At 34.0% G+C, this 23,253-nt stretch overlaps 1 protein-coding gene across 8 annotated transcripts in view; it reads right to left on the bottom strand.

Annotated features, from left to right (window-relative positions):
• Positions 1–23,253, bottom strand: part of SNX14 (sorting nexin 14) — a 77,298-nt gene that overhangs the window by 22,666 nt on the left and 31,379 nt on the right. For 5 of the 8 annotated variants that reach the window (XM_042986763.1, XM_042986762.1, XM_042986767.1 and 2 more), the window contains exons 7-17: positions 22,249–22,333; positions 15,477–15,633; positions 13,861–13,936; positions 12,821–12,865; positions 12,636–12,716; positions 12,422–12,536; positions 8,508–8,663; positions 8,077–8,201; positions 7,519–7,577; positions 5,474–5,500; positions 2,200–2,332 (exon numbers count right to left, since the gene is read on the bottom strand). In XM_042986763.1, coding sequence (XP_042842697.1) covers positions 2,200–2,332; positions 5,474–5,500; positions 7,519–7,577; positions 8,077–8,201; positions 8,508–8,663; positions 12,422–12,536; positions 12,636–12,716; positions 12,821–12,865; positions 13,861–13,936; positions 15,477–15,633; positions 22,249–22,333 — 1,059 coding nt within the window. The remainder of the gene's footprint in view (positions 1–2,199; positions 2,333–5,473; positions 5,501–7,518; positions 7,578–8,076; positions 8,202–8,507; positions 8,664–12,421; positions 12,537–12,635; positions 12,717–12,820; positions 12,866–13,860; positions 13,937–15,476; positions 15,634–22,248; positions 22,334–23,253) is intronic. The other 3 variants (XM_042986766.1, XM_042986765.1, XM_042986764.1) reach the window with 1 other exon arrangement.

Consider the following 23,253-nt stretch of genomic DNA (forward strand, 5'->3'; position numbering starts at 1 on the left):
AAGAAAAACAGAACGAAACGAAACGAATCTAGCACAGTGCTCTCTAAATCCTAAGTAGTACTGTCTTGGTCTGGGCCAACAGCCTCTTCACCCCTACCTTTTCTTTTCAGAATATTAGAGATTAGTTTGCTTTCTTTTCCTACTTTCCATTATCACTATCTTTTCTTCCAAATCAAGAATTTTCTTCTTCCTTGAACCACTACAAAACAGAACTCTCTCACCTTTTTGAAGATTATCCTCCTATTCCTGAAGCAAAACAAACAAACAAAAAAACGAGCTTATATTGGGCAGAACAAGTAATTGGGCAGAACAAAAAAGTATGTCTTCCTGAACAAAAATTATGTTTTAAAAAGTTCACAATAACACGGGTAAATGCTTTTGTTGTAATGTTAAGAGGGAACAAAGCAGGATAGCGAACTATATACTATACATATACATTATATATAATGGTGTACCCTAATCTATGTGGATGAGAAAGGAAAGGTACTTTTTAAAAAAGAAAACCACCAAAATGTTAATAGAGAGGTGAGTTATTGGGTGTTACAATTATGGGTGGTATTTTAAATGTTTCCAATTTTCCATATTATTAAAAAATTGAGACTATAATATACTATATTATTATATTATATTATATTATATATTATATATATTATATTATATAATATACTATATTATAGTATATTATAATATACTATAAATTAAATTTTAATTTAAAAATTAAAAAATATATAAACATCATTTTGAAAAATGACTGCTTCCTCTGGTTTACTTTCTTCTACCCACACTTTTAAGAAAAATCAAGGGCAGGGGCGCACCTGTATGGCTCAGTCAGTTAAAGCATCTAACTCTTGATTTTGGCTTAGGTCATGATCTCACAGTTTGTGTGATCCAGCCCCACGTCGGGCTTGGAATTTTCTCGCTAGCGCTCTCACTCTCTCTCTCTCTCTCTCTCTCTCTCTCTCTCTCTGCCCCTCCCCCATTCATGTTCACCCTCTCAAAATAAACAAACTTAAAAAAAAAGGGGGGGTATAAACAGAAAAAAAAATGTTGTATTTAGATTACCTAAGAAGGAAAAAAAAAAGAATTAAATTTTTTTCCACTTAAACTATGAAAAAGCAATGAATGTCCTCGATAATTCATCACTGCAATGGGACAGAGGTCAAAAGGAAGAAGTACAGAGAAAAAAATGTGTTAATTTACTCCTCTCTTCCCCCATTCCTTCTTCTTGGTCATTGCCAATCCAATCACTATTATTCATCCCTTTTATATCCAGGTTAGTGAATCTCTAAGGGGAAAGTCTCTGTCTTAATCATTTTATCTCCAGTGCTCAGAGTCATTAATGGGCAAAATAAGGATACAGGGACTCTATTTAATAAAGATTTATTAAACAAATAAAAAGCACAAATGAGACAGTATCTGTCTTTATAGAACTAATTGGTATGGAAAACAATCATAAACATATCATTTCAAATACACTATATGGTACATGTTTTAACATAAGATCTAATAAGGGGCACAAAGGAGAGAATGTTCAAGTCCACTGGGGGACCCAGATAAAGGTTTATGGGAGAGGCTGGATTCTGAAAGTTAAGTATGAACTTTCTAGGTACATATAAAGGTAGGGCATTTTAAGGGCAGCATGTGCAAAGATCACAAAAATAAAATAGTATGGTGGGTTAATGTGCATATAAATCAACTGGGAATCTTGTTAAAATGCGAACTGATTTAGTAGGTCTAGGATGGAAGCAGACATTCTACATTTTAATAAGCTCCCAGGTAATGCTGACGCTGCTGACGTACCAATCACAGTTTGAGTAGCAAGGGGTCATGGTTAGAGCCCCATGTTGCGGGTAGGACATTTATCAACAGTTCTGTTTGCCTGGACCATATGGCTGGAAAGAGATAAGGTGAGGAAACAAAGTAAAAGCCTAACCAAAGGATGGTAAATTGTTTGACTTTTAGAACTATCACAGCTCAACAGAAACCATTCTGGCCTTAACAAGAAGTTAACTTAGTGCTCAGGAACTTTACCAATTAGATTAGCATCATAAAACTATAATAACTAATGAAAAAAATAAGGCATTGAAGTCTGAAATAAGTAAAATAAAGGAGAGGGAAAATAGAAAGTAAGCATATCATTTTTTATGCCATTGTAGGTCTGAAGTTATACATACATCAAACTGAAAAATTTTTACTTACAAAGTCATCTTCACCTTCGGCTAACCCATAATTAGGCAACATAGCTCCCTCCATTGTGGTACTTTTGAATACTCCTTTAATTTTGCTACCTATTCTGCTGATTCCAAATGATTCTCCTCTCTTCTGTGTGCTCCTAAATATTAAACAAAAACGTATCAAGTACACAGCAAATTATCACGACATTCTAGTTTATTAACAATAATTAAAATATGTGTGAAAAGAGTAAACTGAAGGTACAGCTAACATAACTTTTTGGAGTTCTTAGTCATCTAGATCAAGTCCCAGGATCTCAGAAGCCAAAAGTGACATTTAAAGTCTAAATTTGGGGGTATGAATAAATGGGACAATATTTATCAATAAACATTTGGAATTGGGCGCCTGGGTGGCTTAGTCAGTTAAGCATCTGACTCTTGGTTTCAGCTCAGGTTATGATCTCATGATTTCGTGAATTCAAGCTGCACATCAGGCTCTGCACTGGCAGCCAGAGCCTGCTTGGAGTTCTCTCTCTCCCTCTCTCTCTGCTCCTTCCCAACTCATGCTGTCTTCTCTCAAAATAACAATAAATAAACTTTAAAAAAATAATAAAAAAAATAAAAATGTGGAATTTACCTATTTAACTTTAAAACATTAACTGAACTAGAATGAAGATTAGAGCCCCCTAGTGGTATGTAGTTCTTATTGCCATACATATTTTGAACTAATGTGTTGAGACCAACATTCAAAACAATGTATCCGTTTAGAACTGTACCACTAAAATAACATAGTATATAACAGAAAAATATATAAAACTATGACCTTCTCAGTCCTTCATTTTTATTTTTTGAATTTTTTTTAATGTTTGTTCATTTTTAATTTTTCTATTGCATTTATTTATTTTTGAGAAACAGAGAGAGACAGAGCACAAGTAGGGGAGGGGCAGAGTGAGGAGACACAGAATCTGAAGCAGGCTTGACGCAGCAGGCTTGACGCGGTGCTCGAACTCACAAACCGTGAGATCATCACCTGAGCCGAAGTCAAGACGCCTAACCGACTGAGTCACCCAGGCACCCCAATGTTTGTTCATTTTTGAGAGAAGAGAGAAAGACAGAGAGAGACAGAGACAGAGAGAGAGAGCTCAAATAGGGGAGGGGCAGACAGAGAGGGAGACACAGAATCAGAAGCAAGGCTCCAGATTGAGCTGTCAGCACAGAGTTCAATGCCAGGCTCAAACTCACAGACCTCAAGATCATGACCTGAGCCCAAGTCGGACGCTTAACCAACAGCCACCCAGGTGCCCATGGGTGCCCCATTTTTAGAAATTAACAACAAAAAAATTCTGTCCTCTATGACTAAATATTTTTAAGCAAATATCAACTTTATATTCCTATAAGGAATGAAGTACAAAGTGTATCTTACCTGACTTCAAAGTAACAAAAAGATAACATGCCCAAGGGATGGAAAAAACATGCCAAAGGGAAGGGTTAGCAATAAACATAAGGACAAAAGCAAATGTAGCCTAAGGAAGCAGCCTGCTCCGCCATATATACTAAATGTTGGTTTTGTAATTTTTTTTCAAAAGTGAATTTCTAAAAGCAGAAATAGTTGGAAAGCAACAACAAAAAATAAGCCAAAAAGCAGCAAAAATTTCCTCCATTACAGTCCACTGTCCCATGTTTCAGTAAATAAAAGCAGAACTTTTATTCAATTTAAAACTCACTCATGCTCTCCATGTAATGCTGCCCGTACAACTGATACCCAAATAAAAATTACTATTTTAAAATTCAAAAGTTTGTTTTGAATGCTTAATTTAATGGATAGCTACTATTCCTACAAGCAAAACTTATTTATTGAAATAATGCAACAATTACAAAAATAAAAATAATTTGATCAAGTTTTAAATATATCTGGTACATTAGTAACATGTGCATTTTATACACGTCCAAGGAGAAAAATCAAACCTAATTTAAAACTGGAAAAACTCTAATAATAAATAGTAGTAAAATGGGTAAACTAGAAGATTATTTTATTTAAACAAGTATATGTTGTTTTTTGAAAAAAATCTAGGACTGTAAACACAATTCTCTGATAGAATGTTTCCAAAACCAATTATGAAAATATTAACGAAGTATTACTAAAACCTCTAGAATCCAGATAGATTATTCTAGTTTCTAGAACCTAGACAGATTATAAAAAATTGGGCTTTTAAAATCTGAAATATTTTTTAAAGTATCTCATTTCTAATTATCCCCAGAAATACAGAAATATTATACTTCTTGCTTTGAAAAATAAAGTTCCTTAAACACAAGTAATTCTAAAAGTAATTTAGGGGGTGCCTGGGTGGCTCAGTCAGTTGAACATCTGACTCTTGATTTCAGCTCAGGTCCTGATCCCAGTTGTGGGATCGAGCCCCCCATCAGGTTCCTTGCTGAGCATGGAGTCTGCCTAAGATTCTCTCTCCCTCTGTCCCTCTCCTCCACTCATGTTCTCTCTCCCTCTCTCTCTCTCTCAAATAATTAATAAATCAACACAAGTAATTTAACAAAACCAATAACAAAAAACTAAGTTGAGGCACCCGGGTGGCTCAGTCGGTTAAGCAGCCAACTTCGGCTCAGGTCATGATCTCGCAATTTGTGAGTTCTAGCCCCATGTCAGGCTCTGTGCTGACAGCTCAGGGCCTGGAGCCTGCTTTGGATTCTGTGTCTCTTTCTCTCCTCCTCGTGCTCTGTGTCTGCCTGTCTCTCTCTCTTTCTCTCTCAAAAATAAATAAACGTTAAACAAAAATTTTTTTTTAAATGAGTCAATAGCCTTGAACAGCTAGGTACTAACTTTTCATTTTATTTTAAACTGACATTTTATGACATATATCATGCTATTTCAAAAAAGAGATATCTAAAATCAAATTAGAGATTAATTTTATTATTTTTTTAAGTTTATTTATTTTGAGAGAGAGAGAGAGAGGAGAGAGAGAGAAGCACATGTGCACAAGCCAGGGGTAGAGAGAGGACAGAGAGAATCCCAAGCAGGCCCCACACTGCCAGCACGGAGCCTAATGCAGGGCTAGCACCACGAACCGTGAGGTAGTGACCTGAGCAGAAGTCAAGACACTTAACCGACGGAGCCACCCAGGTGCCCCAGAGGTTAATTTTAAAAGGATATCCCAAATAGCTGATATAAAGGCAGTAGTAATAGCAGTGTTTCCTTTTTTCCTTTGTGTTGTACTTTGTTTTGGGTATACTATCCGAACTTAAACAGACAAATTATACAGAAAAAAATCACATGCTGTCTCAAGACTTACCGAAAATCATCCAAACTTAGGCTACCTCTGCAGTAACAGATAGATGAAATTATATAAGGAAAGGAGAGAGAGAAAGCCCAGATATTAAACAAGTTTCACTTCAGAACACAAAACAAAATTTAAAAGCTTTAAAAGTTACACAGGTGGATAGCATTCATCTCTGCAAAGAGAAAGAATTTTTATAACATAATAAAGGAAATAAAAAGCACAATGGCTCATTTGGGGGGTTTTGGGAGTATGAATTCTAGATCATTAAAAAAAAGTTCTTAAACAAGTATGTCAGGAAATAATTTTGTATTTTTTGCCTTCATTTAGGCATACCATTTGCTTGATATCGTGGAAAGTATGCAGAGACTAAGCCACCAAAAACTTAGCACAAAAGACAAATTCAATGTTTTCCAACATGAAATCCAAGTTTGTATTAGATATAATTATGTGTCCTTCACACATCTTTAGTTTGAGTATTTTGAAAAGTAGGTTTTAGGCTAAGAAACAAAGCTAACAAAAGATCTCTAAATATAGTTTTTTAAGTTATTCTTTGAGTGTGGAAGAAACAGAACAATAGGTTAACATTAATGCCTTAAAATTTTATTTTTAAAATACAATTAAATAGAACTCAGAGATAAAATACATGAATAAATACTTTAGATTCTTTAAGTCACTTAGCAAATTAGCAATGTTACTCTAAATTTTCAATGAGAGAATGTTAAGTAAATCTTTTACTTACTCTATACAGATAAATGAGGAAGTATCACAGAAGCAGAGGACTGACAAGACTCATAGTTAATATTAAAATCAGGTCAATATAAAGAAAAACATACTTTTAAAGACCATAATCAGTACCCAGAATGAAAAGAAACCATATTTTGTTCCTGTTTATTTTATATTTTAAAGACAGCAAAATTATGTAATAGGTTGAACACAACGAGATGATCTCAAAGTGGCAAAGAAAGCTTTCCATCTCTGAAGTTATGACTTAACTATTCGGTAGGCTTGTGAGATCAAAGAACCACTTCCCCTTAAATCGTCCTGTAGAGGAGGGCGATTAAGTTTAATATCCTACTGTGGCACTCCAAATATCCTATATCTATAAACAGCAATAAATTCCACCTGTTTCTCAAATGATACTGGAAAATTTGATAAAAGTCTTAAAAAAGTATTCAAATCAAAGAAGTGTTTGGATTGGGTAAAGTATGCTATTTTAAATAACATGATGGAATTTTGTTAAATCAATGTTTCATGATTGTAATATATAAATTCAACAATCAAGAAATTCCCATCTGTTTCTACATCCCTTAGTTATATCAAAAAATGCAATACATTTTCTCCATAGCTAAGGCTTTCACATTTTTCCTTGTACTATCTAAAAAACTACTCTAGTTTCTAACCTATCTACTTCTATCTTTGTACCACATCTCCAACTTATTTATGTATTTACTAGATTCTTGCTCAAACTGGAAGGTTTTGAGAACAATGTGAATATCTATTCTGTGGATTTATACATTTGATACCTGTATCAATTTTGTACATATAACAATGTAAGGAAAAACCAAGGTATTAATTATCCAGTTTATAAATGGATAAAGCACTCTCTTCTGTTATTTCTTTGGGTTATTTAACTGCACAGAAGGTGAGAAGGGAAAGAAAGAAAAAACCCTCCACATTTGTAACCCGTAAGTACTCTAACATAAAATATTCTCTGAGGAAAAAAAAAAAACCTGCCTAAAATTGACTTATCTATAGATTTCTTTTATGCAAGTAGTTCACAGGATCTAATAAAGCAGGTGATCAAGCACTAATATGTATTAATTATGATATTAGCAAGACAATGGTGTGTATCTTGTTAAGTTTTTCTAAATTAACTTCAGGCATTTTCAGGTTACTATATGTAGTACAATTATATAATTACTTAATAAAATGTCTACTTATGTAGCAACGGAACCACACAAAGAAAAACAGTTAATAAAGACAAAGATAGTATCACAAGAATGATTAGCATCAACAAGTACAAAAACCACACCACACAGATGACTTACTATACTCACCTGTTCAATTTTGAATTGCGTGTTGGTGATTCTGCACCTCTTAAAAGTTGCCTGAAATACTTCAAAAAATTATGATTTATTAAACTATTTTATTTTTAAAAATGCTACTTTACCCTACTACTTTCCAGGTTAAAGAAAACAAAATTTAAATCAAATGAAAACAACCATAGACAAATAGAGTAAGGATTAAAATATTGCAAATAGAGATATTCAGGCCACTTAATTTCCACATGTCTATAGTAATGTACGTAAAAGAAGAATGGAGTTTCTGCATCACCACAGCATTACACAGCCACTGAGGCATATGCCATATCAGGTGGATCTATTTGGCCATAGTCATCTACCTAATCATATATATACAAATACAGTTTTGGTATTGAGAATCATTTTTACAATAAACTTCTAATCTCCATTAATTTATGTAGTAAAACATAGTACTCACTTTTTTAGTTAATGTTTTATTTTTATTTTGCTTTTTGAATCACTCACCTACTGATATCAAAGCCATTATTAAATTTTGAAGGAAAATTCTCAAACAAGATTAATATTTTGACTTACCTCATCACTGTGGCAGAACATAGGTGTAAACACATTCTCTAAGAGAGACAGTACATGTTCATATGCTTCAAAAAGGCATCTCATAGTTTGAAGTTTCACAACATCTATATAAGGGCCTTCAGCAACTATTAAAAAAATTATATTGTAGAGATTGTTTATGAATACCATAAATACATTATATATTAGTTTAAAATGACAGTGAAAGAACATTCAAACAGTCCTAAAATTATGTTTTGCAGAAAATCCACTTATAAGGTACAGAAATCACACTAGGATGAGGAATCAGAACAAGTTCTGGCAAGTATTAGCTATGTGAATTGTGAGTAAATTTCTCATCAAAGCTTTTATCTTGTTAGATGAATACAGGAGAAAACTCTGAAAACATTAAAAGTGGTAAAAGGGCTATATTCTCATCAACATCTTTGACTTACTTTTTTGAATCTCTTCTACAATAAAGGGATCAAATCGAATTTTGTCAATACTTTCATCCAAACAATAGGTTTTATAAATCTTCTGCAACTCTTCATGAAGAGACAGCATTTCATCATTTGACAACTCTGGTCGCAAAATTCTATCATTGAATTCCTCTAGCAAATTAGGAAAAAGTAAGAAAAAATGAATTCTTTCAATACAACACAATATAAGACATAATATATTATTCCCAGTCTAATTGTAATCAATATTAAAAATAGAAATCACAATCTATTCATTTTAAGCTTTTAAAATAATTTTAATTGGAAATAAAATAACTACCCAGATGAAAGAAAAACTTTTAACCAAATATTTTCTATATTAACATAAAATATGTAAACACTTGCACAGCAATACGAATTTCTAAAATTCAGAATAGTAAACAGATTTCTAAAACTTTTATTTAAAGAACATATTTGATTGACTTCTTATACCAATGGTCATTAATATTTTGAAATCTAATTCACTAAGTAACAGTGAAACTTAAGGCTTTTTAAAGTTCCAATGTTTTTAAATAATATTTCCTTCCATCATGGAGACTACAGACTACTGATGGAGCTGAGTATGTAAACAAATGAATCATTTTTTTTTTAATGACAGATGACAGCAGTAGGAGAGACAAAATATTAACTGCCTTTTCTTATTAGAAGAGGTAGTAATACGGAATTCACTCCGTAATTCTTAATTACCCAACTGAAACAGAGAGGAAAGAAAAGAGTTTTAAAAAAGGGAACACCACATATATGATCCTGGGATAATAGCAAATTCATATAATTGGAGTCTCAAAAGGAAAGAAGAAAGAAAATGAGGCAGAATATCTGAAGTGATAACAGCCAAGAATTTTCAAAAAGGATGAAAGACACCAACCCATTCTGATACCCATTTTTTTAAGTTTATTTACTTATTTTGAGAGAGAGAGAGAGCACACACAAGCAGGGATGGGGCAGAGAAGGAGAGTGAGAATCCCAAGGCAACATATTCAAGACTCTCAGTACAACCCAAGAAGAACATATAAAAAGAAAACTACATAGTAGAGTCAAATTGCTGAGAAACAAAAATAAAGAGGAAATCGTAAAACCAGCTAGAGGATATCTACAAAAAAGCCCAGGGTAATACCATACTTAATGGTATAACACTAAGTGATTTCCCCATAAGATCAGGAACAAAACCAAGGATATCAACTTTCACCACTTCTATTCAACATTATTGTAAAGGGCCTAGCCATTGTAATAGGCAAGAGAAAGAAACATAAGGCATAAACACTACAAAGGAAAAAGTAAAACTGTATTGCAGTTGACACAATTACATATGTAGAAAATCTTAAGGAAATATATGAAAAAGCTACCAGAACTAATAAATGAATGCAGCAATGACACAGGATACAAAGTCAATATGCAAAATTGTTCTCTTTCTGTATATTAGCAACAATTTAAAAAATTTTTTTTAATTTTTTTAATGTTTTGTTTACTTTTGAGAGAGTGCGAGTGGGGGAGGGGCAGTGACAGAGGTAGACAGAGGTGGAGGTCTCCCTCTATCTCTGCCCCTCCCCTGATCACACTCTGTCTCTCTCTCTCAAAAATAAACATTAAAAAAAAAATCCTATATAGTCAAAATAATCAACACTGTAGTACTGGCCAAAAAAACAGACATACGGACCAATGGAACAGAAGAGAATCCAGAAACACACATATATGATTAAATAATTTAACAATTCAAGATGGGAAAGAAATGACTCTTCAGAAAATGAGTATCAGAGGGTGCCTGGGTGGCTCAGTTGGTTAAGTGTCTAACTTTTGATTTCAGCTCAGGTCAGGATATCACAGTTCACGAGACTGAGCCCCACATCAGGCTCCATGCTGATATAGTAAAGAACCTGCTTGGGATTCTCGCTCTTCTTTTCTGACCCATCCCTGCTGTGCGCTCTCTCTCTCTCACTCAAAATAAATAAATAAACTTAAAAACATGAGTATCAGAAAAACTGGATATCCATAACCATACGAAGGGAAAAAATCAAACTCCACTCCTATCTAATACCAATACAAAAAGATTTCAAGGTCACAAACCTACATGTAAAATATAAAACTATAAAGCATGTAGAGAAAAACAGGCATCTAGAGATAATATCACCTTGACTTTGGGTAACAAACATTTCTTATGGAAGTCTCTGAAAGCACTACCCGTAAATATAGATCTACTGAATTATCATCAAAATTTTAAAATTCTACTCATCAAAACTATTCAGAAAATGAAAACACAAGTCATAGTCTGATCTCTGACAAAAGAGTTGCATCTAGAATATATAAAGAACTCTGGGGCACATGGGTAGCTCAGTCAGGTAAGTGTCCAACTCTCAATTTCAGCTCAGGTCATGATCTCAGTTTGTGGGATCAAGCTCTGCATCAGGCTCCATGCTGACAGCACAGAGCCTGCGTGGGATTCTCTCTCTCCCCCTCCCCTGCTTCTCTCTCCATCCCTCTCAAAACAAATAAATAAACTTAAAAAAAAAAATTCCTATAACTCAATGACAAGAAAAACAATTCAATAAAAAATAGGGAAAAGACTTAAACACTTCCACATACCAAGATATTCGAATGACCAATAAGCATATGATAAAGTGTTCAACACTAGTCATTAGAGAAATGCAAGTTAAAAGCACAAGATACCACCACATACCCACTAAAATGGCTAAAATTAAAAAAATAAATAAATACCACCAAATTTTTGTAAAGATGTAAAGCAACCAGAATTCTCACATATTGCTAAGGAGGATACAACCACTCAAAAATAGTACAACCACTTTGGAAAACAATTTGGTAATTTCTCATATAACAAAATATATATCTACCCTGTGACCCAGCAATTCTATTTCCAGTTATTAAACATATGCCCAACAGAAATCTTTAGACAAGAATATGCATAGCAATTTTCTTTATAATAGCTCAAAAGTGAAAGCAGTCCAGATACCCATCCACAAGAATGAATTTAAAAAAAAAAAAAAAAAAAAAAAGCCCATGCTGTGGTACACTCATATAAAAGAGTATTACTTAGCAATAAAAAAGAGCAAACTATTCCTCTACACAACAACCTGAATCAATCTTAAAAAGCATAATCTTAAATCAATGAAGCCAGGCACAAAAGAGTACACACGATGTACTCCACTTCTATCAGGAAACGGTACAAGCAAAAGTAATCTGTGGGGAAAGGAATGAGAGCTGTGTTGGCTCTGGCAGGAGTGGGAGCAGGGGTAGCTCGTCTGGGAAGGACCCCAACTTTCTGGAGTGATGGAAACATTCTGTATCTTGATAAAGGAGTAGGTTACACAGATGTACAGATGTCTCCAAACTGACCAAACTGTACATTTAAGTTCTATGAGTTTCACTGTAAATTACACCTCAATTTTTTTTAAGTTATATTTAAAAAGGAAGTCAGTTGGGGTGCCTGGCTGGCTAAGTCGGTTGGGCGTCCAACTCTGGCTCTGGTCACGATTTCGCGGTTTGTGAGTTCGAGCCCTGTGTCGGGCTCTGTGCTGACAGCTCAGAGCCTGGAGCCTGCTTCGGACTCTGTGTCTCCTTCTCTCTCTGCCCCTCCCCCACTTGTGCTCTGTCTCTATCAAAAATAAGTAAGTGTAAAAAACTTTTTAAAAAATAAAGAGGAGGTCAGTTGATCGAGGTCAGTTATAGATTATGTTACAATGTGGAAAGGAGTGGACACCAGAGACAACTCAAAGGCGATCTTAGAATACCTAGTAAAAAGAAATTTAGTACAATGACACACAACAACATCGAATCTGATCTAAATACTCAAATATATTTAAAATATGTAATATATTAAAAAGTATAAAAATGACTTTGCTAAAGTGCACGGTAAGCCTCACCCACAGTCAGACATATCTGCAATACATGCACTGCTCCTTCTTGTTTCAGAAAGTTCATAAAACGAAATAAGAGATCTTGCTGCTCTCTGATTTGCTTCAATTCTAACTTCAGCACCTTGATACAATATGAGAGAAGGGTAAGTTAAGGCCATATAAACACATGATAAAATTGTTTATGTCAAAAGTAATATATGTTATTGGTAAAAATACTTACAGATGGCTTTTTATTTCTAGGTTCTGCGAATTTCTGCAAGAATGGAACCAAAGGGGAAGGCAGTTCAGTTGCTTTTTCAGGCTTTGAAGAAAGAGAATTTATTAATTCAATACAAGTGCCATGTGACTGGACAGATATAAATCAAAAATTAAATGCAATCTGAATGTTTCTAATATAATACTCACTGGACTGTCATCTATGAAGATGATAAGCAAATGATTCACAGTATCCTAATGGAAAATAATACACATAGGTCAAAATAATTCCATTACCATCTTCTCCCAAAATTCTCAAAGCTTTTTTCATATCGTGGAAGTTTCTAGAAAAATGAAGAAAATATGGAACAGTGGCAAAGCATCTACACATATGTAATATAGAGGGACTTTAAAAAATCTGTGATGCAGGGCCTCACTTTTAGGAAAGTGGGCAAAGAAAAGTTATTCTGACTTTGGCATTTAAAATGTTTATATGGGTGCCTGGGTGGCTCAGTCGGTTAAATGTCTGACTTCAGCTCAGGTCATGATTTCACGGTTTGTGCATTCAAGCCCCATGCCAGGCTCTGTGCTGTCAGTGTAAAGCCTACTTCAGATCTTCTGTCTCCCTCTCTTTCTCTGCCCCTCCCCTGCTTACACATGTGCTCACTCTCTCTCTCTCTCAAAAATAAACAATAAATAAAAAAAACTTTAAAACAACACCTGGCATAATGTAAATACTCCATACATGTAAAAATAAATTATTCCTGTTTCTTCAAAATCTTACTAGTTCAAGTAAGAGGAACTGAAGTGTCCATCAATGGATGAATAAACAGAAAAATGTGGTATATACCTACAATGGAATATTATTCATCCTTAATAAGGAATGAAATTCCAATATATGCTACAACATGGATAAATCTTGGAGACATCACGCTAAGGGAAATAAGACTGTCACAAACAGACAAATACTGACTGGACCCACTTATATGAGGTACCCAGAGTAGTCAAATTCATAGAGATAGGAAGTGCAGTGATGGTTGCCAGGGGCTAGGAGGAAGAATAGAGAATTATTATTTAATGAGTACAGAGTTTCAGTTTTGTAAGATGAAAAGATTCTACAGATGAGTGGTAGTGATGGTTGCTCAACAATGAATGTATTTGATACCACTGAACTATACATATAAAAACATTTAAGATGATAAATTTTGTATATATTTTACCACAATTCAAAACCATTTTTTAAGCCTTACTGGATCAGCTAGGAAATCCAAAGATGGAAGGAACACTGAACCAGACAGGATCTCTCTTAAAAGTAAGGTCAGGGATCTGGAAAAATAAACAGTATTATACATATTTAGTGATTTACATCAGTTCTTACCTGGGGATCTTGTTAAAATGCAGACTAATTCAATAGATATGTCCCAAGATTCTGCATTTCTAAAAAGTTCCCAAGTAATGCACATGCTAGTGGTTCACAGACCACACTTGGGAGTCCTGTACTGACCAGGAGAGAGTACTATTTAAGAGAAAACAGCATTTCCTTAACAGGAAGAATTTGGGTGAGCACTAGAAAATACTCATCTCGGAGTATTTAAAATATTTAATATATTTTGAAATTAATGTTTAAAACTGATAGGTTTTTAACAGTATAATTACTTTGTAATTATAATATTTAAATTAACATTATAGAGGAACCTGGGAGGCTCAGTCGGTTAAGCATCCGACTTCAGCTCAGGTCATGATCTCGCAGTTTGTGGGTTCGAGCCCCACATCAGGCTCTCTGCTGTCAACAAGGAGCCTGCTTGCTTCAGATCCTGTCCCCCTCTCTCTCTGCCCCTCCTCCGCTGGTTCTCTCTCTCTCTCTCTCTCAATAAACTTTTTAAAAAAATAAATAACATTATATATTAATTTCTTTAAAATAAAAATATTTTCATTAAAATGTTTAAAATTTTAAAAATGTTAATACAAATTTTAGGTCATAAATAAAGTAATATTTAAAGTACATCACTAGGGGCACCTGGATGACTCAGTTGGTAGAGCATACAACTCTTGATCTAGGGGTTATGAGTTCGAGTCTCATGTTGGGTATGGAGATTACTTAAAAATAAAATCTAAAAATAAAAAATAAAATTAAAAAAAGTACATCACTAAAAATAAGCCATAATTTCTCTTCTAAGAATTATTAGGATAAGAGTAATGAGGTAACTTTATGCAATAATCTAAACATGTTCCTGCCAGAACAAGGAAGGACAGTCTAGATGAATTCTAATTATTCTTCTCAGGTTTATATCTTAAAATACAAACATATCAGTTTAGTTTGTTCAAAGTGTTTCTGTCACTAAGTCACAATGTGTATGTTTTTAAAATGGAACACCAAGAATGAACAAAGTATAATGATTTCAAATGAAAAAAACTGATTTTATCTATATTTACCTTGGGAATTTCCAAAAAAAAAAAAAAAAAAAACCCTTCTAAGCAACACAACACATCCAAATACTTAGTACCTAAAATGGCATTTTAAGACCGGACAAACCGTACTTCTTTAAAAATGAAAAGTTACTCACATCATTGCCTAATCTCAAGTTTTAGTGTACTCCTATTATGATCAATAATAGCAACATACAGGGGCGCCTGGGTGGCTCTTGATTTCAGCTCAGGACATGATGTCATGATTCATGAGTTTGAGCCCCACATCAGGCTCCAAGCTACCAGTGTGGGGTCTGTTTGGGATTCTCTCTCCCTCCTTCTCTGCCCCTCCCCTGCTCTCTGTCTCAAAATAAACTTAAAAAAAAAAAAAAAAAGAATATCAATACACATATGGCATGGTATGCAAATACCGCTATGACATTTTCCAGTCTATTTATACCTGCAGTCTGTTGCTTTAGGAGGCAAAATATAAGGAAAAAGCAGTTCAGTGAGTTTCCTTAAATAGTGTAATTCATCTCTTCGACTCCTCAAAGCCACATGAAGCTCTGGACCATATTCTTCTAAAGCAGCTTGCTGTAAAAACTCTGTATTTTCTACTACAGAGATTAAAAAATAAATATTGAAAGAAGTTAAGTAACATTAACTAACTCCACCCATTTCCACTCACAAACAGAAAATCATTTAACACAGTTATTCCTTTCATAACCCTCCTTTCTTTCCAATATGTATTTTACTGGGAAATTTTTCACAAATAGGATATAAAAAGAATAATTCCCTCCTTGCCAGTTTTTCAATTTTGCAAAAATTTGATAAAAAGGCCCTTTCCCAATGCAAGCAAGAATTTTAACTCGTATCACTATTTTACACATTATATTAAACAGGGGTGCCTGGGTAGCTCAGTCGGTTAAGCGTCCGACTCTTGATTTCAGCTTAGGTTATGATCTCACAATTGAAGAGATGGACCCCTGCGTCAGTCTCTGTGCTGACAGTGCAGAGCCTGTTTAGGTTTCTCTCTCTCCCTCTCTCTCTCTTTAAAAATAAACTTAAAAAAAACACAAATTATATTAACAAAAGCAAATATTTATTTTAAAAAGTGGAAAAACTACAGAAAATTTCTAGCACATACAAAGCTGTTGCTATCAAATGTTACATCTGTTCATCCTTTGCAAATACAAAAACAAAACAAAACAAAAACCCTGTTAAAATTCTTTATTGTCTCTGCTTTCAACATCAAAATAATTCAGGTAATCTTTTAAAGCACTTATGGTATAGAAACTGGCTTTTTTGATTAAGTTCTGTACCTTCTGCCCAGCATATAGGACACAAGAGGTACAGAACTGTATAAGTCCATGAATAGATACATTACTTAATGAATATTAAGTGATGATAAAACTTATATTAACAGTAAGTTTTCTTTAAAGGTCAAATACTAAATATTTTAACTTAAAGGCAATAGTATTGCCACTGTTTTTTACAGACCTCAAAAGAGTAGAAGAAAAACAAGTCATGTTTTCCCCTATTTGCATTCTGTGCCTAGTTTCAAAATCATGGCTTCTATGAAGGGAATCTTAATCTAATTCAATGGCATGTATTTTTCACTATTTTCTTCTATTTTTATTAAAAGAGAATGCAAGCACATTTACCCAAAAAAGTCAATATATGCATACTACTAGTGTGAATACTAAGAAGATAAATGAAGGCCATCTGCGCCTGAGGTACAAAAGGACTGGCGAAGGCAGATGTAGTTTTTACAAGAAATGCATTTTATTTCATAATTATCCAATTATTTGCTAAGCATTTTCTCCAAGAATTTGGGACACAGGTTTTTAAAAATTTGTCATGAGCCGGAATTTAAAATAAGACTAAGCCATGCTAAATTACAACTCTACTTCGTTAACAAACTGATATGATCTTGAACAAATGATATAATCCCTGTAAGTCTCAGTTCCCACATCAGTAAATAGTTAAGTAGTTATTAACACTGAAAAGTCATCATGCAAAATGTGTAAGTAATTATAATAGTCAATGTGATTAAGCATTTACACATAAAATATAAATTGAATCACTAGATTGAAATCTATTCAACATCTGTCAGACTTGAAAGTTTTTTGTAGTTCAAGATAATGAGAAAATAAATCATGCAAAACATTAAGAGAATACAGGGAGGAAAATCTTAATTGGGAATGTAAACAAAATATAGATGCTGGAAAACAGAGCATGGACTAATCCCCACTAATCATCAGTACATCTACTGCCTAATCAGTTAGTAGTTTTCAGACCAAAGCAGGAAAGGTCTCCAGAATTCATGACAAAGGGATATCTTTAGGATGAAAGACTAGAGAGTAAGGTCCTTTTGCACAGTTTATTACTGAATTTAAATTAAACCAGTGTTTCTAAATGTGTACACATTCAGTATTTCTAAGAGCCATAAAAGTACTTACATAGAAAACATCTATATAATCCCTATTCTCAAAAGACAGATTATAGAGAAAACACTGAGAGTAAAAGGAATATGGATGAAGAGATGAACATTTAATTACTTTCTGAATTATGCACAATTGTGGGGCCAAAGAATTTAGAAAATAAATCCACGCATTAAAGAAATGAAAATTCAAAAATCTGAAAACCTTTTTTACAAGTCTATCTAATTCCCTGTCATAATATTTAGAATACCAGGACTTTTGAATAAAATGAAAGTCCTTCTAAGCTCTGGCCTTTTACTTCTATGGATCTCATTAACTACAATATTATTAATGAATGTAATCTAGCATTTTATGACAATTTTATAACTGGGAACCACTTTTTGCATTAATCGTAGCAAATTAACAACCCCTCTCTTGTAGTCTCAACAATAAATTTCAAATTATCACTCTCTTAGAGACAAAATAATTTGGGAATTTTATTAAACTGATTAGTTCAACTAAAAATAAAACGGGCACCTGGGTGGCTCAGTCAGTTAAGTGTCAGACTCCTGATTTTGATTCAGGTCATGATCTGACAGTTCTTGAGATTGAGCCCCATATCAGTGTGGAGCCTGCTTGGGATTCTCTCTCTCCCTTTCTCTGCCCCTCTCCCACTTGCACTCTCTCTCTCAAAATAAATAAACATTTAAAAAAAAAAAAAAGATGCTGGCACAAGAACAGACACTCAGATCAATGGAATAGAATAGAGAACCCAGAAATGGACCCACAAACATATGGCGAACTAATCTTTGACAAAGCAGGAAAGAATATCCAATAGAATAAAGACAGTCTCTTCAGCAAGTGGTGCTGGGAAAACTGGACAGCGACATGCAGAAGAATGAACCTGGACCACTTTCTTACACCAGACACAAAAATAAACTCAAAATGGATGAAAGACCTCAATGTAAGACAGGAAGCCATCAAAATCCTAGAGGACAAAGCAGGCAAAAACCTCTTTGATCTTGCCCGCAGCAACTTCTTACTCAACACGTCTCCGGAGGCAAGGGAAACAAAAGCAAAAATGAACTACTGGGACCTCATCAAAATAAAAAGCTTCTGCACAGCGAAGGAAACAATCAGCAAAACTAAAAGGCAACTGACAGAATGGGAGAAGATATTTGCAAATGACATATCAGATAAAGGGTTAGTATTCAAAATCTATAAAGAACTTATCAAACTCAACACCCAAAAAACAAATAATCCAATGAAGAAATGGCCAAAAGACATAAATAGACACTTCTCCAAAGAAGACATCCAGATGGCCAACTGACACATGAAAAATTGCTCAACATCACTCATCATCAGGGAAATACAAATCAAAACCACAATGAGATACCACCTTACACCTGTCAGAATGGCTAACATTAACAACTCAGGCAACAACAGACGTTGGCGAGGATGCGGAGAAAGAGGATCTCTTCTGCACTGCTGGTGGGAATGCAAGCTGGTGCAGCCACTCTGGAAAACAGTATGGAGGTTCCTCAAAAAACTAAAAATAGAACTACCCTATGACCCAGGAATTACACTACTAGGCATTTATCAAAGGGATACAGGTGTGCTGCTTCGAAGGGGCACATGCACCCCCATGTTTATAGCAGTACTATCAACAATAGCCAAAGTATGGAAAGAGCTCAAATGTCCATCGGTGGATGAATGGATAAAGAAAATGTGATATATATATCTATATATATATCTATATATATATATATATAGATATATAGATATATATATACACAATGAAGTATTACTTGGCAATCAAAAAGAATGAAATCTTGCCATTTGCAACTACGTGGATGGAACTGGAGGGTATTATGCTAAGTAAAATTAGTCACAGAAAGACAAAAAATCATATGACTTCACTCATACGAGGACTTTAAGAGACAAAACAGATTAACATAAGGGAAGGGAAACAAAAATAATATAAAAGCAGTGAGGGGGACAAAACAAGAGGCTCATATATATGGAGAACAAACTGAGGGTTGCTGGAGGGGGTGGGAGGGGGGATGGGCTAAATGGGTAAGGGGCATTAAGGAATCTACTCTTGAAATCACTGCTTCACTATATGCTAATTTGGATGTAAATTTAAAAAAATAAAAAATAAAGTTAAAAAAAAAAAAGATGCATCCATTTACTCAAAGCCTGGGTTCAAAGTGTTTGTCTTTAAAACAAAGACTATAATTAAAAAAAAAAAAAATTTTTTTTTAAATGAAAAAAGAAAAAAAAGGGTGCCTGGGTAGCTCAGTTGGTTGGGCGTCTGACTTCAGCTCAGGTCATGATCTTACAACTTGTGGGTTTGAGCCCCATGTCGGGCTCTGCGCTGACAGCTCAGAGCCTGGAGCCTGCTTTAAGTTCTGTGTTTCCCTCTCTCTCTCTCTGCCCCTCACCTACTCACACTCTGCCTCTCTCTCTAAGATAAATAGACATGAAAAAAAATTTTTAATGAAAAAATAGAACAAAGACTATATTAAAAATACCTTTCTCACATAAAAACCTGCAAACAAATGTTTGCAGCAGCTTTATTCATAACTGCCCAAACTTGGAAGCAAGCAAGATATCCTTCAATAGGTGAATGGATAAATAAACTGTGGTACATCCATACACTGGAATATACCTGAGCAATAAAAAGAAAAGAGCTATTCAGGGGCAACCTGGGTGGCTCAGTTGGTTGAACATCGACTTTGGCTCAGGTCATGATCTCATGGTTCATGGGTTTGAGCCCCACTTTGGGCTCTGTGCTGACAGAGAGCTCAGAGCCTGGAGCTTACTTCAGATTCTGTGTCTCCCTCTCTGCCCCTCCTCCACTCACATTCTGTATCTCTCTGTCTCTCAAAAATAAATAAATGTTAAAAAAAATTAAAAAAAAACAAAAAAAGAAATAAGCCATGAAAAGACATGGAGGAGCCATAAATACATTATTTTTAAATAAAAGAAGCTAGTCTGAAAAGGCCACATTATGATTCCAAGTATATCACATTCTGGAAAAGGCAAACTGTATGGACAATAAAAAGATCAAGGGTTGCCAAAGGTTCGTGAAGGAAAGAGGGAGAGATGATAGGTGAAACTAGTCAAAACCTACAGAATGTACAACACAAAGGGTAAACCCTAATGAAAACTATGGACTTTAATAATAATGTATCAATATTGGTATATCAATAGTAACAAATGTACCAATACAAGACGTTAATAGAGGAAAAGAGAGAGAGATGGGCACTCTCTATACTTTCTGCTCAATTTTCTGTAAACTTTAAACTGCTCTAAAAACTAAAATTTACTGGGGCACCTGGCTGGCTCAGTTGGTGGATCATGTGACTTTTGATCTCTGGGTTGTGAGTTCGAGCCCCACAATGGGTATAGAGATTACTTAAAAATAAAATGTTTAAAAAAATAATAAAGAAATTTACTAGTAAAAAAAAAACACTTTTCCTATGCTTTTTCCTGACAGTTTATGGCTAAAGACAATCAATTTGTTTTTGCCAGTGACAGGACGATGATTTTTAAGTTAATTTTTTTATTCAATTAAATTACACATATTCAAACTCTTCTACTTTTTGAACATGTTGAAGGTAAAACTATTTTAGTTCTTATGATATAAGATGAACACAGAAAACAAATTCAAATATAGAATTTAAAACGCTTCTCATACCTGAGGAATTACTCAGCAAAAAACAAACTAATGATTCGATTAAATTTTACTTCAACCCTGCTGAGAACATAATTTCCCCAAACAAACTGATTATATAACTGATATTATGAGAGACAGAAAATTGGTTCTGTGTTCAGATGAATTTGGGATGTGGTAAGTTAAAAACTAAGTAGTTAAAGCTATTTCTTTGCTGTAGGACTACTCAGAAATTTTGGTATGCTAGTATTTACTGGGAATTTCCAGAAGGGGAATATAATATATAGTAATTACCAGAAAATATGACAATGAAACCTCTTCCACATGGTTACCTACATGGAGTAGTATGTAGTATCGATAAAGAATACCAAAAGCATTAGGAAAGCACTGACAAAGAATACCAAATGCAAACACAAGGAAAATCAGTTTTGTAAAGAATCAACCCTAGAACACAGAAGTGATTTTGTTAAAGAAAAATTCCAGTTTGATCTAAGAGCAAGAAAAGTCCCAAATGAAGATTTCACTCATTAATCAGAAAACATTTACTATGTGCAAATCATGACAGTATAAAGAGGCCAGGACATACACAAAAAAATGCAAATAGGTGATCCTAACCAAAGCATAATACACAGTTAAAGACAAAAGTAGATTAAAATATCTGACTAGACAAGAAAGTATTTAAGTATACAATTTAGTCTCTATAGCAGAGTCACTAATTTTAGTAGAGAGAGAACATGATAATTGTAGTACTATGAAATTAAATGGTAGTGATATATACAATGGGCTGGAATAGGTCAAAACTGTTGAAATCATTAAGAAAAAAAGAAAGGGGGAAGAGATTATGTGAGGTACCTCAGAGGAAGTAATGAAGGCAAGACTATTATTCAAAAGAAAGATAAAGTCATCAACAATGTATCCAAAAGTTAACTGTATTTTAATTTTCACAGATTACTGCGTTTTTGCAATCACTTACATTATAAAACAAAATACTGAAAAAGATTTCAGTTTAAAGGAATACTTTCACAGCATTTGTGAATATCAGTTAATGCATCAGTATTCATACTTAGGTATTTAAGGTGAAAGCTGGTATATAAAAATCACTCAAACTTTGTAGTAGAAAACTATATTACCTTTCTGACTGGCTTTAACTATCACTTCTATATGCTTCATTGCTGCTTTTAACAGTTTCTTGGTTATTATAGATGGAATATCCACCTGGAAAAATTTAACATTAAAATAATACTTTTTAACATTAAAAATAAAATGACATTAAAATAAAATAACAATTAAAATAAATAAAATAACATTAAAATAAAATAATTACCAGTGAGTTACAATGGCAGGAATATTATATTTAAGATGCTGGAACACATGATCTTAAAAGTTAGAGATATTATTTAGAAATCTTTCAAAAATAATTTTCTTGGATCATACTAACTGTAACTTTAGACAGTTTTCTACCATGGTAAAGAAAATGTGTATTAAGGGTGCCTGGGTGGCTCAATCAGTTAGGCGTCTGACTTCGGCCCAGGTCATGATCTCACGCTTTGTGGGTTCAAGCCCCGCGTCAGGCTCTGTGCTGACAGCTTGGAGCCTGGAGCCTGCTTCACATTCTGAGTCTCCCTGTCTCTCTGCCCCTCCCCTCCTTGCACTCTGTCTGTCTCCCAAAAATAAATAAATATTAAAAAAAATTTTTAAAGAAAATGTATATTAACATGCATACACTATAAACTATATTTTTCACAAAATATATCTTTATTCTTATTTCTTTCATGTGTTTCTTTTAAACACAAAGAAAAATCTCAAGTAACATTATCCCTTTGAGACCATAAATTTCTGTTTATTAAGGTTACTTAAAAATGAAGTTTTCCATTCAGCTTACAAGATAAATCCTGGTTTTAGGCTATATGGAAGCATTCTATTTTGGAATAACACTAAATTTCATCATTCCCCACAGATATTTTTCAGCTTAAAGGCTGGAAACTGTGATTATTGCAGGTTAGCGATGAAAAGTTGAGGGCTTATATGCACGCACAGAAAAGAGATAAAAAAATAAGACTGAATTGCAAATAAAATGAATCACCAAAAACATGTTTATTGACTTCAACAGGTTTATCCTCTACCACAATACTCAA

Source organism: Panthera tigris, chromosome B2 (genome assembly GCF_018350195.1).
Source record: "Panthera tigris isolate Pti1 chromosome B2, P.tigris_Pti1_mat1.1, whole genome shotgun sequence".
Lineage (NCBI taxonomy): Eukaryota > Metazoa > Chordata > Mammalia > Carnivora > Felidae > Panthera > Panthera tigris.